The following is a 17,226-nucleotide window of genomic DNA, read 5'->3' as shown; positions in this document are numbered from 1 at the left end:
TTGATGGATCGGAAGATTTGACCTTGAGCCATTAATTAGATAACCCGTAAACCATGAAAATGTATACATAGTTACTATACTACTAATTTGCTTAACTATACTACTAATTTGCTTAACTAAATCTCCAAAAAAAAAAAACCCTAAAGAACTCACAAAAAATCACACTTGTTATCTTTATAAATGATCACACTTCAACTCCACTAGTGTTGAAAGCAATTGAAAGCTGACCAACCATAACCTTAAGACCTTTGGCTTCCCAAAACTCTTCCTTGCAACCTTTAAACGCCGTCATATCATTGCTATTAACCATTTCGTAATTTATTGCCGTCGTCGATGTGATCCGTTTATAGAAACCGAACCACTTAGCTTGCATGTAACCGTTCCTCCTCCACGGTGGCACGTGGATCCCTACGTGCTTCATGGACCGTCTCATCTCGTGGCACATGATCCTCACGAAATGTTTCAGCTCTTCAGAAGTCCCCACGAAGACACGTGGAACTTGGTTTAATATCGCGAGGTACCTTTTCGTTGGTCGAGCTATCTCAAATTCTCCGGTAAGGTTTGTCTCGATGATGTACCGATTACAATGATCCCCGTCGCATTGGACGTCTACGTACTCGTATTCTCCGGCCGTGTACTTGTCGGATCTCTCCCATCGCGACTTGCAAAGACCTATCAATACGGTGAAGGTTATTAAATACCATTTAATATTAACTTGTATAGTACAAATTATTTCAAGTACGTACCATGAGCGAAATATGAAGTACAACTTTTATTACAACGATATTTATATCTATAACATATAGTACAACTTAGTTCAAGTACGACGGCAAGTGAAATATGAAGGGGAGTTAGAAGTCTTTTTCTCAAAATTTAGGTGCATGAGAAATAACATTTGGCTACTTGCGAGTTTCGACAAAAAGAGATATAGAAAAGAAAAAAATTCCAATTTTACTACTTACGGAAAAAGGAAACTTAAAAAAGCAAATTTGACAACTATATTAAATCTAATAAATCATAACTTTTTTGTGTGATAAAAAAAAAAAAAAAGAGAGATATAATAAAACGTACAGACCCTTAAACTAATGAAGACCAAAACTTGAGTAAACTATATAGTAATCGACATAAATTGTGGAACCGTGATTTAAACTGTTAAACAAAAAGTCACAATTCTGCATAAGATATGAAAGATTTACCCTAGCTTAACTATATATAAACCCTTAAATTAGTCACAAACCAGTAAAATCTTCTTCGCTAATCCCACTTTCGTTACATATATAAAAATGTAAATTTCAATATATTATATAGAAAAATATGATAAGATTATGTATATACCTGCATCAAAACCCTTGTTACGTAGAAAAGCCATCAACTGACGTTTAGGAGAACTAATATTATCTCCGACGAACATTTCAGCAACCTCCGTCACCGCCGCCACTATTCTCATCCGTTCTTCGCCACGGGATAAACCTTCTAAAAGCTTCCCTAACCTCTCCTTAACATCTCCCAAATCATTGTCGTCGGAAGAAGTTTCTTCTTCCTCCGGTAGTATTATTATACGTTCCTCTCTCTCCATAAAAGATGCGACCAAATCCGAAAGATCAGGCGAATGATCGCTTCCACTACTATTATCACGCGGCAGAGGACGTACACGCGCCGCCGCTACGTTAAAAGCCGACTCAGTTCTCTTGAATCTTCTTTGAATCTCCACCATCTCTTTCTCTTTTTGTCCTTTTGATAATACAAATGATTCGGAGAATTTTATTAACGTATATTTATACATAGCGATTTTAACGTTTAGTAGTGAGAGGCTTTAACGGAGTAAACGACAAAATGATAAAAGATGACGACAGAATGGTGAAATAATGTGACAAAGTATGAGAAAAAAGTGTATACTCGATTAGGTGAGGAGATAGAATTAACGTCGTTAATGTCATGTTATTTTTTTTATAACTTTCGCTAGTACTTAGAGATGATTGTGAAATGTATTTGGTTTAAATCATGGGTTAGCTCTCAGTAAAATAAAATCTTAAAATTATTTTCCTCTTTAATATGAATAATTGCTGAATTTATTCGGATTTATTTCTATATGAGAAATAAAATTTGCAATTTATCACGTTATTTTTTTTATAATAAGACAAGAATAAAAGTTAATTTAGTTGGATTTGGTCTCTTCTTTTGTGTTTTTGTTTTTTACCGAAGTCCACGTCAGATAAATGATGAGGCTTATCAGCTGCTGACGTGGATTAAGACTGGCGTGTTTAGTCTTAGCTGCCGGCGCGTGAACACACGTGCCAGACAACAAGTGAGTCAAGGTTAGCTTGTGATTGTCACGTGACGAGATGTGTTGATCACCTTGCGTTTGTTTTGTTTTTTATCTTCTTCAGACGCGGAGATTAGTAGCAGGCTTTTAAACACACACTTTGACTAAAACGTCTATGTTCAATGTACTTGGGTGCAAACGTACATTTGTGAGTTCAACGTACATATACGTGAAAACGTGATCACATTAATTTTTTTTTAGTAGTCTGTAGTCTATTTGAACAAATTTGAATATTGAGTCGTATAAATACACTTTGATTATGTCATTAAGATCACTTTAGCCTAGACTAATTTTTTTTTGTCATTTATAAAACATTTACAGTAGCTAACCATTATTGCAACACAGTAGAAAAATTCGATTAATTTGTGATATAAAGCTATAAACTATAGTGTTAATATATGTTTGTATCATTTGGACCTGAATGTAAAGCTTTTTCTTGGACCGATCTCAAAGTTAACAATGTAAGCCTTATATTCAAAGCCCAAAAGAGACAAACACCTCCTTATTAAATGTCACCGTTTTGGTGTAGTCTTTGACTATCAAGAAACACAACAAATAGAATCATGAGACAAGCAAACCAAATAATGTTTGAATTGAACCAATATACAAAATACAAATGAAACCAACAAAGCTACAAGTTAAGTAGATAGAAGAGATAGTAGATACAACTTCCCTTTCATACCCTATTGTATCAAATGAGAAGACTTAAAAAAAGAGCTTTCTAATTTTCAACAAATGTCAAGAGAAATTTACAATGGCAGAGAACAAATCTTAACCAATTTTAATTTTATTGTCTTCTACTAAGGAATTTGATAAAAAGGGATATTCCAGAGTTATATAGAACCTGCTTCTTGGAGAATCTGAATCTGAATCTGGAAGGAAAGGAAAAAAAAACAGTTTTGGTAGTGGAAACTATTGAAGCTTGTCCTTCATCATTTGCCCTAATTTCATGAAGAGAGCTTGTTGTTCCTCGAAGGTAAGGTTCGTCAATATCTACAATGGAAACCATTACATGATTGATTGATTTGTCTTAAAATGATTTTGGTTTTGGTTGGATACAGAATCGAGAAGTTCACTTACCTGGTCCAAGATTTTGTCAACCGAAACGCTTTGGGAGACTATAAATGACTGGAGGTATATGTAAGCGAATACTGCCATAACCATCTGTCACAATTGAAAAAAGAGGTTTGGTTTGAATGAACAAGGCAGAGAGTAAAAAAAGCCAGGAATATAAGATTTTTTCATCATGTATTTCCTATTGATGAGGACAGTGAATGAAGTACTAAACATCAATGTAAAAACATATCACAGTATAATGCCTTAGGTGGTTAGTTTGTGCCTTTTCTCCAAAATGAACCCATAATTTTTACCATTATAAACAAAACTTTTGTTTAACTTATTTGTCAACAGAAACACCAAATGCAAAGGTTACGCTTCCCTACTGTTTGCTTTTGGAACTTCTCGTTTACATTTGCAAAACATAAAAAATATATCCATTTAAAAAAATTTGATTTCCTATTCTAACTTTTTTCTGTTTTTCACATGGTAAGGCAAACGCAAAACTTGGCGTTTAAAACAAAAACCTAACAATTTCTTGGTTCTCCATCCACAATTTTACAGAGAAAACAACTAAGTAAACCATTACGGTTTCTGCAGTTCTCTACTGTGTTTTTCTTAACACACTCAATTCTGCTATCAAAAGACCTAATCATAAACTTATGTAGTAATACTAGTTTCATTAGAGTTACCTGACAGTCCATTCTATCTGTGATTCCACCATGTCCTGGAATACTATCACCAAAGTCCTGCATTAACGGTTTCTTTAGAGGTTAGATGTGTACGGAAAGCGAAGCAAATCCCAATTTTGGTGGTGCGAATTACAGACCTTGATTTTGAATGCTCTCTTAAATCCGCTAGCGAAAAACCCTCCAAAAGGTGCTATGATTGAAGCAAACAAACCATGACATAAAGCATGCCATTGAACAGGGAGGATCGTCATTTCTTTCCAAGGAAACTGCAAAAGTATAGTAAGAAGTTGAGAAACTTTAGGATTTTTTTTATGTAACAGAAAAACCTACTGCTCAGTTTAATACTACCATTGTTTTGTTGTTAGTTATCACTAGCTAACGTCTATTAAAATGGTCAGAATCTGAATCTCTTCAAGAGCATGCTACGAAGTCAGTTATTCTCTGAGAAACTTCGCCTATATTCAATTAACAGGCCTAGAGTTATAATACCCAGTCATACCCGAATAGAAACCTATGTGAATTTGATCATCATAAAGAAGACACCACAGATAAGCTTCTTCTAAGATATGTAACATGATAACAAAGCTCACCCATTCTGGAATCCACGAAGGTAAAGCAAACGGTTCAGGTTTGAACAATGGATCAGCGTCACATTGTAGCCACCCAGTGGATAAATCCTGTATAATGATTCACATATTTACTATAATATTTTTCAAAGATCGTATTCTCAGTCAGTATCATTGTATTTGCTCAATGACTAACCTCTCGTGGACATGTCAACCATGGGAAACGACCCAAAATATTTGCAAGCTGAAACATTACACATATAAAACATTTTTAGGCAGAGGCTCGGAAGATACAGTGAAATTATATAGGCTTTGTAATATGTCATGTGGTGACAGAGGTAACATATACTTACAACAAATGCAGAGATGATAGTTGTCACAGAGGCTCCAATGAATCCCTCCCATGTCTTCTTTGGAGATAGCTTTATCAAGGGTGTTCTTCCAAAGAAGAAACCGAAAATGTAAGCAAAGATGTCGTTGATTATAATTAAAGACGCTGGAAGAAGAAACCTGTATTGAAAACCATCAAAAGTAGACAATTACATTGCAGCAAAGAAAAAAAAGGTAAATCAGATCGAGATAAACATATACAAAAGTAGGAAGCAAGATGCTTGGAATGACTGTTAAGCAGTCTCATCGTATTGTAGTGACAAATAGAAGAGGACAGGATTGTTTTCTTAGCAAACTTAACATACGGGTAGATGGAAAAACTTCAAATGCTGAAAATTTTTAAAAGTTTACCAGAAGATCCCTTCAAATATGTTGGCAACAGTGAACGATGATTGAGTAAACACGACTATCAAAATCATGTGGGTCCATGCATACTGTCCAAACTGGTACTTGTACATCTTCTTTTTTAATGTCAGAATGAACCACATGAAACCTGAAATTTGATACATCGTGGCATATTCAGTAAGCATCAAATGCAAGGGTGAATCACATAAACCATGAGTGAAAAACCAAATTGCACAAATAGGAAAAAATGGTGAAAAACACTGACCTATAATATACAAGGAGTAACAGATGGCCATATGGTATTTGATTAAGCCGCTGACTAGCCGATAAAAGAACTGATCTGCAGTCATTGTATTGGCTAATCGTTGACTAAGGATCCGACCATATACAAAAAGCATGGCAGTGAAAAAGAAGTGCCTGCAGAGGAAAACAAACAGCAAGACGACTTAACAACATTTTACAGCACCTGAGCCAATAGTTTTTCTTTAACAACCTAAGGAAAGAAAATGACAAGACGAAAAAGCTTCTGACTTTACCAATTGAGCTGTTTAATATAGGGGAGACATTTATCTTCGGGTGCTTTCCTCAGCAGATTAAACAACTCTTTAGCCATAAAGATTTGAATAACAACAACCATAGCTGTGATATAGAGATGTCCCATGTAGACAACCAAAACAAAACCACCAATCATCCATAACGTAGAGTAAGTCCTGACCATGAAAGATTTGTACTTATTTCGATCATTAACCAACAAAGGGCTCGCATTCACTCTATCACCATCAACAACAGCCTAACACAAACCAAAACCACAAAACTCAGTAAACCTTTACTTACTTCAAATTTTTCAGTGAAGCAAAGAAGAAGAAGAAACAAACCTCATTAGAACGTCTTCGATGCCTAATCCTAGGAACTTGTGTAGAAGGTGAACTAGTAACATTCTCCTCTTCCATAGCTCTTTAAAAAAACTTGATTTTTTTTCCAGAAAAATCAAAACATCTGTACCAAAACAACAACTGAAAACCAAAACAAAGATTTTGTAAATCATTACTATGAAATTAGGAATTTTTACTAAAACCCTATCAGTAAACGTCGACATCTCAGATTCCCAAACTCTAAAAAATCAAAAATCTAAGATTACTGTAACCCATTAAAACTCAGATTCCAATCCAAGAAAGAAAAAAAAAAAGCTGTGATTTTAATCGACGTTTCATCAACCCAATACTGGGATTACGAAGATACTTAAATACAACTAAGGAATTAAATTTTGAATAGACTGAAGAAATCCCAAAGTGAACTGTGAAGTGAAGAAAATGTCAAATTCGAATTTGCGTACCTCTTGGGAAGAGAGAGAGAGAGAGATGTTTGAATCAAGGGAAGAGCTTTTGGTTTTGAAGCGAAGATTTGGAGGATACAGCGATGGGAACGATGATAGATTTGCAGAGAGCGTAAAAAGGGAAAAAAAGGAATCGAATAATATTTTGTGAAGAGAAAAAGCAAAGCAAAGCGAAGCACCAGAAAATATCAGGGAATCGAATTTTTTTTTTTTTTTTTCCCCTTTCTCTGGAAGAGAGAGCAAGCAATGGATTATAAAAATCATTTTATTTTTTTTTGTAATTTTGTTTTGTGTGTGTGACAAATGGGAAAAAAACGAATTATTCATTCTCTTTTTTTTTTTTTTTTTTTTTCTGACATAAGAAACATATGATCCACTTCAACCATTTCTCATACTCCTAAAGCTTAAAAGTTATTTATTTTTCCTTAAATATAATTAATAGGGATTTTTTGGTTAATGGCATTCATGGCATTTTGGTTGCTAAACTCTTATAACTATTCTATGTAAATATAAAAATTTAGTTTGTTTATTTTTAAGTTGATGCAACAACGGCTGATACAACGACACGAAAAATGTATTACAGTCATTAATTTATCTAGCGATAAAATAAATGTCAGTTGATTAACATTAATAACAGTTTTTACAATATTGAAACCAAGTAAATTTTTTTTTTTTTTGTAATTTGGTGTCTTTAAAAATGGTCACAACGACCATATGCGGCAGAGGAAAATGTTTTTTTGACATAATTATAAATTATACGTTTTTTAAGAGACTAAATTCGGTAATAAGACAACAGAGATGAGAAAATACGTTAATGGTTTTTTAAATTACATACTAGTAGTTTGATATGTTTATGATATAATAAGAAATTTTACAAGAAAAAAACTTTAAAAGTTAAAATGAGAAAAACGATAGAAATTACTCGCTTGTTAGGTTTCAGTAGTTACTGAGAATAAATATATCTAAAACATAATTCTTTAAAAGAAAAGTGTGTAACATTCAAATCAATACTTTTCTATACGTATAAACATTCAAATTAATATACTTGTCGGGAACCAAATCTTTTTGTATAGTCTTAGCAAACTTATTGTATCCCAAGAAACAAAGTCTATCTCAGAAAATTTATTGCGTCGTTAAAGCCACCACATGCATGTGTACCTCTCGGCCCATACTGAAGCAATGACTTTGTATAGTAGTATAGAGCCACGAAGTTGATATATATATGTCTATATGCAACAACACCACGCAAACTCTATCGTTATTGAATGAATGTGATTTAATGGATCTTTACATTATTCACACTTTCATCTTAAAATCACTTTTGAATCATGATGACTGTGTCATGTTCACTTTTAATGCAGCTGTTTGCGTCAAGTAAAAGATTTGGCCACACTTTGACTTTAAGATCATTCGACTCTCCTTGTTCTGAACAATCGTACATTTACTCTTAGAGATCAAAGTACGATTCGAAGGGGTCAGGGCTAAATCCTAAAACACTCTTCCGCCGCCAATGTGGTTCTAGTTTAGATAAGTTTCCTTTGTCACTTTACCAAATCTTGATAGTAGTTTTTATTGTTATTTGTCCATAACTAATTAAACTCTTATAAAGAGATATATTTCTACACGTTTAAAATATATCAATCTTATATATAAACTTCAAATAACAAAGCTTCAAGTTACATATAGTGTCTTGTATTTTTTGTTAAATAATTTTCTAATTCAAAACCCAATTGCGTATCATCAAATTTCAACATAATATTTAATTAATTAAATTCGATAAAAATATATAGAACATGTACATGGTTTCTGTTAGCCTACTTGACTGTTATAGTGACATAAACCCGATTCAAATTCACATAATATATTATTCGTAATTATTTCAAAAACTATTATTATTTTAATAATTCGAACACAATATTTTAAGGAATTTCCAATTTCATCCATGATACAAAGAAAATAGTATTAGTCTTATTTTTTTGTTTGATGAAATTTTTAAATTTTAAAGGAATTTTTTTTATAAACAATCCAATTTTTTTGAAAAAAAAAATGCGAGATAATTATCAGAAAAATTGTTTATTCGACAGAAGTGATTAACATGATTTACAATAGAAAAAGAAGGACAGACACAATTTCTTCTCTAACATTTCCTAAGAATTCATTCACCTGGCATTCTGTATTTTATCAAATATGAAATATTTTATAGGTTTGTGATATTCTTTGATAGATGAAATGAGTTTGCAATTTTGTGGCTTTATTTTGTTTTTAAAAAGAGAAAGGAACCAAATGATCTCAAGGCACATGGGCCTTACCTGTCTCGGCCTGTTTAATTCGATAATTTGTCTCCCAAATATTATAATCTAATTATCACTTTAATAGGAAATATTCTAACTAAATAATCTGACTTGACAGAAAAATTAAAATAATCTGACACAGTATAAATACATAATTTTGTTGACAAAAAAAAAAGTATAAATACATAATTTTGTTTTACTTATAAGGCATTAAAAAATAAATTTTTTAAAAAACAATTTTAGTATAAGATTGTCTCTAGTTATTTTTGTTTTGGTAGCATGTTGTCTGTAGTAATTTATAAAGTTAAAATATTAGAAAAGTGTGTATATATAACAAGTTTTTTATTTTATTTTATATATATTTGGTAAAAAAGAAAAATTTAGTTACAAATTAGTTTATTTACAAGTTAAAAATGAAATGGTGAGTTCATCATTATTAGTCAATTAATTTCGGTAGTTGAGGGTTAAATTATGCATTTCAGTCAATAAAATATGTTTGTAAGAAAATAAATATTTTGAAATATATATATTTTTTTTTTAAAGGAAAAGGAAAGAGAAAAGAAACAATATAGAATGAAACGACATCGTAAGCTTAATCGCCGGAGCGTTAACTCGACGGCGCTTCCCGACGTCGGAATCTCAAACTCTACGGGGCTTAAAAAAATTCGGACGAATTCGAAAGCTCGTTCCTTTATTTCCGTTGAATTAAACAAGAAAGCGTCTTCGTTGTTGCACTAACAATGGAGACTTTGAATGTGCTCGTTATCTTCCGCTTCCATGATTAGGTATGCAAGGTTCGTGATTAGTTCTGAAACAAAAGTGTAAAGTGATCCACACTAGTGAAAGAGAAAAAGCTAATCTTTTATAAATTTAGATTCGATGCAGCTTACCAAGTAAAGGTTTTGACTTTTGATTAGAGTAATAGATCAATCTTGTGTGTTTTGGTATGATTGATGTTTGTTTGTTAACATGAAAGATTCAGTTTTGAGCTTCAAGTTAGTGTGTGGTATGTTTCAATGTAACCATACTCTGGTCTCTATATATCAGCGTTACACCTCTCTGTTAAAGAAATGAACTCTGATTTCTTTTATAGATCTAGGCTAATACAATTACAGTTATGACTAGAGTAAAGACCAATCTGATTGTTTTGTTTTCTCCCGCGATTACAGGATCTTGCGTGTGTTTGTTATATGATTGTTCTTTGTGGTTTTCAGTTTCTTGTTGACATATGAGCTTGAAGTTTTGAGATTAACGTGGTGAAACAATGCTCTGGTCCTCGTTTATTGAGAACTGGATCTTTTCATTTTAAAATTTTGTGATTCGTCGTCACTATCCAATGTTGCTTAAGATATTAGGAATGCAGAATGAAGTGAGTTTAAAGCCAGTTCTGCTAGTTTTACTGCAGATTTTACCAAATGTTGGTTACTCAATAGCTACAGATACTCCAAGTGTGGGTTTGTAATTGTTGTTTGCTATGTTGTTTCAACCCTTTTAATTAAAATGTGTTTTAGTTTCAATGCTGTTGTCAAATCTTTTCTTGTCACATTGGTTTACTTCACTGAAATATTGGATCAAGAACTTCACATATATTTCTCTCTTAAGATCACATTTCATGTTTCATATTTATGTTTCTTGTATCTTTTGTCCTCTTCAAGCTGCATTTAACTAGATCATTGTGTTTAGTTTTCGATTGTTGTGTTGACTGTTTTTATATCAGCCAGAGGAACCCTTACCTCAAAGATCTCACATCATCTGACCAAATAAATCTCTAGTCTGCAGAGCTTTCTTTCTTGTTGTACATTTTAGCCAGTCAATAAAGAATTGAGCTTCAAGGTGTGAATTAAGCTTACAATGCACATAGATTACATAAGATACAGCTACAATAAAACAGAGGAATGCTTTACCAACCAGGTGAGATTGAACAGTTATGTTCGTTAAAAATATCCAAAAGTAGTATTCTTGAAGATATGTTATATATATTGCCTGTGACAGACATGCATCCAAGTTACAACATACAGATGTGCATTCATGTCCTTTAAAGAGTTGTGTTTAAAAAATCATACTATTACTTTGAATTATCGAGAAACGCGTTTTATAGGTCAGTGACGGCTTCAGAGAATCTTTGGGGACATGTATCCAAGTTTATACTATATAGAGTTTACAAGTCGGTGACGGTGGCTCCAATCTATGGCCGCGTAAATTAAAAAGGTTCAGTCTTTTGTCTCTTCCCTCGACGTGCCAATCAATATTGTTTCATAATATTATAAACTATAAACACAAAACTTGATTGATTACTTAATAATTCTACAAGAAAATTAGATACGACTTCTCTAGTTTTTATAAAGAAGCACATGGAGTTCTTAGATGTCACAACATTAGTGAGGTGGGGGGGTCTCTTGTCCCATGTGCTAAAATATTACATTTTCTCTCCAACATAAACCTCTCATAGTTTTCTCACAAAACAAAACACAAAAAATTATGTTGTTGTTACCTTCTTCTTCTCTTCGTTTATTCTTCTTTCTCTTCCTCTTGTTCTCTGCTTGTTTCTTGCAGACTAGAGCCGCTGATGATGACGATGATATAAGCGGTGATGGTATTAAAGTAGACCCGAGTCTCAAGTTCGAAAACCCGAGTCTTCGACAAGCCTACATTGCTCTTCAATCATGGAAACAAGCTATTTTCTCTGATCCTTTTAACTTCACTGCTAATTGGAATGGCTCTGATGTTTGTTCCTACAACGGTATCTTCTGTGCTCCTTCTCCTTCTAGTCCGAAAACCCGAGTTGTTGCGGGTATTGATCTTAACCATGCGGATATGGCTGGCTACTTACCTCGTGAGCTTGGTCTTCTCACTGATCTTGCTCTATTCCATCTCAACTCAAACCGTTTCTGTGGAGAAGTTCCCATCACGTTTAAAAACATGAAGCTTCTCTTCGAGCTTGATTTGAGTAACAACCGTTTTGTTGGGAAGTTCCCTACCGTTGTCCTGTCTTTGCCTTCTCTCAAGTTCTTGGATCTCCGTTACAACGAGTTTGAAGGTGTTATCCCGGCTAAGCTTTTCGATAAAGAGCTTGACGCGATATTCTTGAACCATAACAGGTTTAGGTTCGGAATACCCGAAAACATGGGAAACTCTCCTGTTTCTGCATTGGTTCTTGCTGATAACGATCTTGGAGGTTGCATACCTGGTAGTATCGGTTTAATGGGAAAGACTCTTAACGAGATCATCCTCTCTAACGATAACTTAACTGGTTGCTTACCACCACAGATCGGAAATCTCAAGAATGTGACTGTTTTCGACATCAGTTTCAATCGCTTAAGCGGTCCATTACCATCAACCATTGGAAACATGAGGAGTTTGGAACAGCTCAACGTTGCTAACAATAGATTCACAGGAGTTATCCCAAGCAGCATTTGCCAGCTTTCTAACCTTGAGAACTTCACTTACTCTTCCAACTTCTTCACCGGTGATGCCCCGAGATGCGCGGCTCTTTCCGGAGACAATGTTGCGGTTAATGGCTCGATGAATTGTATTGCTGGTAAAGAACGTCAAAGATCGTCTAAAGAGTGTTCTTCTCCAGCTTCACGCCCGGTTGATTGTAGCAAATTTGGATGCAACAACTTCTTTTTGCCTCCACCACCGTCTTTTAGAATGTCACCCACCGTCCGAGTACTTCCTCCTCCGGCAACACCGCCTCCGTCTTCAAGAATGTCGCCTACTTTTAGAGCAACTCCGCCACCACCTTCTTTTAAGATGTCGCCTACTTTTAGAGCAACTCCGCCACCGCCTTCTTCTAAAATGTCGCCTTCTGTCAAGACGTATCCTCCTCCGCCACCGCTAAAATATGAGCCATCTTCACCTCCTCCTCCTTCTTCCGATATGTCGCCTACCGTTAGAGCATACCCTCCTCCACCACCATCATCTCCTCCCCCACCATACATTTACTCACCTCCTCCACCCCCGTCACCATCTCCTCCTCCGCCATACATCTACTCATCTCCTCCACCACCGCCGCCTGTAGTTAACTGCCCACCCACAACACAAAGTCCCCCGCCGCCACCGCCTCCAGAATATGAGCCAACTCCTTCACCAAGGGAATACTATCCATCACCTTCACCGCCTTACTACCAATACACGCCTTCTCCGCCACCGTCACCACCGGCTACTTACTACGCCGCACTATCTCCACCACCACCGGTCTACTACACACCGGTTACACAATCTCCTCCTCCTCCGCCGGTTTACTATTCACCTGTCAACCAAAGTCCTCCGCCGCCGCCACCAGTGTACTATACCCCGGTAACACCAAGTCCACCACCAGTTTACTACTCTCCGGTAACACAAAGCCCTCCACCGCCGCCGCCAGTGTACTATCCGCCGGTAACACCAAGCCCTCCACCGCCAGCACCGGTTTACTACCCTCCGGTAACACCAAGCCCTCCACCGCCGCCGCCAGTGTACTATCCGCCGGTAACACCAAGCCCTCCACCGCCACCGCCAGTGTACTATCCCCCGGTAACACCAAGTCCTCCACCGCCGCCACCAGTTTACTACCCTCCGGTAACACAAAGCCCTCCACCGCCGCCACCAGTTGAATACCATCCACCGCCAAGCCCAAAGCACTCTCCGCCACCACCACCAGAGTATCATCAATCACCACCACCAAAGGGATGCAACGACAGTCCAAGTAAAGACCATCACTACCAAACACCAACACCACCTTCTCCGCCGCCTCCATCATACGACGACACACCTCTTCCACCTATCCGCGGTGTCTCTTACGCATCACCTCCTCCACCATCAATCCCATACTACTAAGTTTATACCATCACAATGATCATTGATCAAATTCTTTTGGCTTCGAACTTATTTGTGTGTTTTGGTTGATACGTAACACTCGAGTTATTATTTTTTTCCCCCGATGAATATTTTGTTCTTTTATTTCTTGATTAAAAACAGAGAATATGGAAGTATATAGTTTCACTTATTTTCCTATTGGTTACCCATCTTTTTATATGTATTTTCTTCGATAAATATCATAAATACAAAAATGGTATCTTATTCATGCTGATTTAATCGAAAACTAAATAAAAATTTTCTAGTCTGCAAAATCGAATGTAAAATTATAAAATATATATTATCAAAATAAGCTTTGGTTTAGACTTGAGAGATTGTATAATTCGGTAGATCATTGCCAATTCTTGCGGATGTCGAAGGTGTAGTTGATCTCCAAGTAACACTTATTATCGTCATCAACGAACTGTTACATATAACAAGATTATCATCAAACTCATCAAGATTAGTGAAAATAACTATATATTTGGTTATGAAATGATATACCTTAGTTCTTGCGGTATAGGATCCTCTAGCAAACATACCAGAGGGTGTTGTTTCTTCAGGCATTACATGTTGGTAAGGCTCAGCTTGAGGACTAAACGTACCAAGCATTGTTTTTGCACTATCCACTGCTCAAAACATTAGAATAGGAACATTCAAACGAAGATATACACAAGCGAAAAAGAAAAGAAAAGATCATACGTACCCTTAACGCCAGTTTTCCAAACGGTGTTGTTATAGCGAAGGCCTGACACAATGTTGTTTGTGACACGGAAGTTGAAGACAAGAGTGTACTTAGAACCTTCCTTTATGGTAAACCAAGGTCCTTTCGGGTTCGGCAAACCATCTTCGGGTATTGTCAATACCATTTCCTCTCTGTCCGGTGATCTTATTGTGAGATCTAGTATCTTTACTACTGGATCCGGTGTCTCTGCATTACATTTTTATTTATTGATTTGTATGTTGGATAACATTTTAAGTTTTTCCTTCCAAAACATGAGTCAATGGTTATGTATTTTGTATCCATTTTTTTGTAATTAAGACTAAAGAAAGCCAAAATGTCACTAGACTAACATACATGATTCGTTCCTCTTGTGCATAATACTTCACTTAAATCAGAACTAGTGAGACCATTATAATCTTTTAATCATTAGAACTATACACATTTGAGTCTTAATGTATATTCTAAAACCATAGTTACGAACTATAAAATCTATTCTAAACGAAGTTCTGTATTTGGTTTACCTCCGACATCTTCCAAATCCACGACGCCAAGAAGTTGTTCCTTCCACCTCCTCAAGCTTTCATCATCCTATTAAATTTTTTCGTTAAAAATATGAATATTTAACGAACATCTATTGTTGTAACATTTTTGTATACGTAATTATATGTTAATTCATACGTTAATATCCCAAGAATATGCATCCATAATTTGGTATAGTTAAGATAATTTCATATAAACAAACAAAACAAAACCTTGTCTTTCTCAAGTTGTTCTTTTAGAGCGATCATGGGACCAATTTCCAGCTTCTTGTCTTCATCATCTTCATCATCCTCTGTCGGAGACAAAGAGCTCTGACTGTTCTTTCTGCTTAACCCAATTTCTTTCTCTGATGTCTCTCCTGAAGCTTCTCCTTCCTTCTTCTCATCTTCCAAACCCATAATTTGTTTCCTCTAACCAAAACAAAAAAAATGCTCTTGTTGATCCAATAAGATCTTAGACAATGTCAACCGCTGGTTTGGATTAGAAATGCTACGATGGCTCGAGATGAGAGATGGAGAGAAAGGGAGTTTTTGTTGAGGAAAGTTTATATTTAGAGCTTGACGAAATGGTCATGTGGTGATCCTATAATCTTGTAAATCTCACTCTCAAATCAAAATTTTCTAAATATATAGGTATTCTCTATAACGCACGTAATATTTGTATGGAGATACGTACGTATATACGTCTAGAGGACGACGGTCCTATGTACATATGTAATGTTGAGGAAATAAAGTCAAGGGTTTCAACAAAACTTACCGCATAAGAATATGTATTCGTCTACTTGGGCTATTATCAGTTTCCTTTACCCAATAGTGGCCTTGTGAGGTTTTTTGCATGCACCCAATTGTGTGTGATTGAAAAAAATACTAATTTCAATGAATGGCCTCAAAAGCAACCCTATGTAGCTTGGGCCATACGGAAGAGGATCAAACAGTTCACTATGTGTGATGCACACCAACACATATCTCATTTCTCATATAAGATAAACTGAGCTTAAAAAGATGGAAGAAAGAATCAGTGAAATCTTAAACCTGCCTCTTAGCCAGTTTCAATTCTTGATTTGCTCTTAACTGAGCGAAACTAGAATCCATTGTTCTTGAACGTTAGAATTCAAAATCATAGCATCAACATTTGTACATGTGAATGCATGTGGGTATCTATGAATGTATTATAAAGTTTTATATATATATATATATATCTGTAATTATGTATTGTAAAGTTGTAGATATTAAATTAAATGAAATACTTTTCTATAGGGACCAGTTTTAGTTGCCAAATTTGATGTGAAATGAAGCAGAGAGGAAAAGTTGAACAGATTGTGCTTTAGAAAAGTTGAACACTCTTTCCAGAAGGATACACATATCCTAAAATGGTTATTCAATTCTCTTATTCTCTTATGTGAATTTCTAAAAAAATTATATAGTTTCTTCAAGCACAAGAAATATTCTGATAAACCAAGACACTAAACAAGATCATAACGTACGTCAACCTCCTTTGTTAAAAGACTTTCTTGAGATTGTGTATGTGTATCAAAGTTTGAATCAAACATCGTCAACTGTGAAACGTAGAATTATGTTTATAATAATAAGAACTTGAACATACATTATAAGAATAATTATTTTAAAATACCATTATTCATAAATTATACAAAAATTATTCGATTTACATTTCTGTAATCAAAGTATAATAGTTTTAAAAACTTATGAATATGCCATCTGACTCCTGAACATTTTTACTATTTTCTTTTTTACTTTTACATATTAATCATCATCCAAAGAAATAGAATATTAACCGACAATATCGCAAAAATACTCATGTAAATTTAAAATATTTTATGTCCTAAAAACCACTTAACCAATCAAGAAATTATTTCTAATTATAAGCAATTTGCTGTTAAATTATTATTCTACATTTCTACTTCTCTACACAACAATTAGCTAGCTTCATTTTTGATACCATAGATTAAATTAGATATAGGTAAAAGATAAGATTCGATCAGAAGTTTAGAGAAACAAATTAGCTCAAAATAGATTCGATCTATGGTTATTAGCGGTGGCCAACTATTTGGTGACGCAGAGAGATTCTTTGTATTACATTATGGGATATATATTGAGATCAATCTTCACATGT

At 34.9% G+C, this 17,226-nt stretch overlaps 4 protein-coding genes across 4 annotated transcripts; 1 reads left to right on the top strand and 3 right to left on the bottom strand.

Moving 5' to 3' along the window:
- LOC17894769 lies at positions 1–1,748 on the bottom strand. Its single transcript, XM_006302546.2, has 2 exons — positions 1,336–1,748; positions 1–672 (listed from the first exon to the last, which is right to left on the bottom strand). Exons 1-2 carry the CDS (start codon positions 1,712–1,714, stop codon positions 185–187), a joined length of 867 nt encoding a protein of 288 aa, XP_006302608.2. The 5' UTR covers positions 1,715–1,748; the 3' UTR covers positions 1–184.
- Positions 1,749–2,887: 1,139 nt separating this feature from the next.
- LOC17896453 (phosphatidate cytidylyltransferase 1) lies at positions 2,888–6,925 on the bottom strand. Its single transcript, XM_023788392.1, has 12 exons — positions 6,706–6,925; positions 6,248–6,385; positions 5,909–6,162; positions 5,638–5,789; positions 5,379–5,520; positions 4,991–5,147; positions 4,834–4,881; positions 4,662–4,748; positions 4,209–4,337; positions 4,072–4,128; positions 3,404–3,487; positions 2,888–3,316 (listed from the first exon to the last, which is right to left on the bottom strand). Exons 2-12 carry the CDS (start codon positions 6,320–6,322, stop codon positions 3,236–3,238), a joined length of 1,266 nt encoding a protein of 421 aa, XP_023644160.1. The 5' UTR covers positions 6,323–6,385; positions 6,706–6,925; the 3' UTR covers positions 2,888–3,235.
- A 4,460-nt stretch (positions 6,926–11,385) lies between these two features.
- On the top strand, positions 11,386–14,016 carry LOC17895635 (leucine-rich repeat extensin-like protein 2). The gene has a single exon (XM_023788608.1). The coding sequence runs from the start codon at positions 11,475–11,477 to the stop codon at positions 13,812–13,814; it is 2,340 nt and encodes a 779-aa protein (XP_023644376.1). The 5' UTR covers positions 11,386–11,474; the 3' UTR covers positions 13,815–14,016.
- A 168-nt stretch (positions 14,017–14,184) lies between these two features.
- LOC17896559 (rho GDP-dissociation inhibitor 1) lies at positions 14,185–15,494 on the bottom strand. Its single transcript, XM_006301794.1, has 5 exons — positions 15,309–15,494; positions 15,078–15,144; positions 14,539–14,763; positions 14,337–14,461; positions 14,185–14,256 (listed from the first exon to the last, which is right to left on the bottom strand). The coding sequence occupies exons 1-5, from the start codon at positions 15,492–15,494 to the stop codon at positions 14,185–14,187; spliced, it is 675 nt and encodes a 224-aa protein (XP_006301856.1).
- Positions 15,495–17,226: the final 1,732 nt, after the last annotated feature.

The sequence above is a fragment of the Capsella rubella genome, unplaced genomic scaffold (genome assembly GCF_000375325.1).
Source record: "Capsella rubella cultivar Monte Gargano unplaced genomic scaffold, Caprub1_0 scaffold_2, whole genome shotgun sequence".
In the NCBI taxonomy this organism is placed as follows: Eukaryota; Viridiplantae; Streptophyta; class Magnoliopsida; order Brassicales; family Brassicaceae; genus Capsella; species Capsella rubella.
Note: the sequence above shows the minus strand (reverse complement) of the source record. Positions and strands in the feature narration are given on the sequence as shown.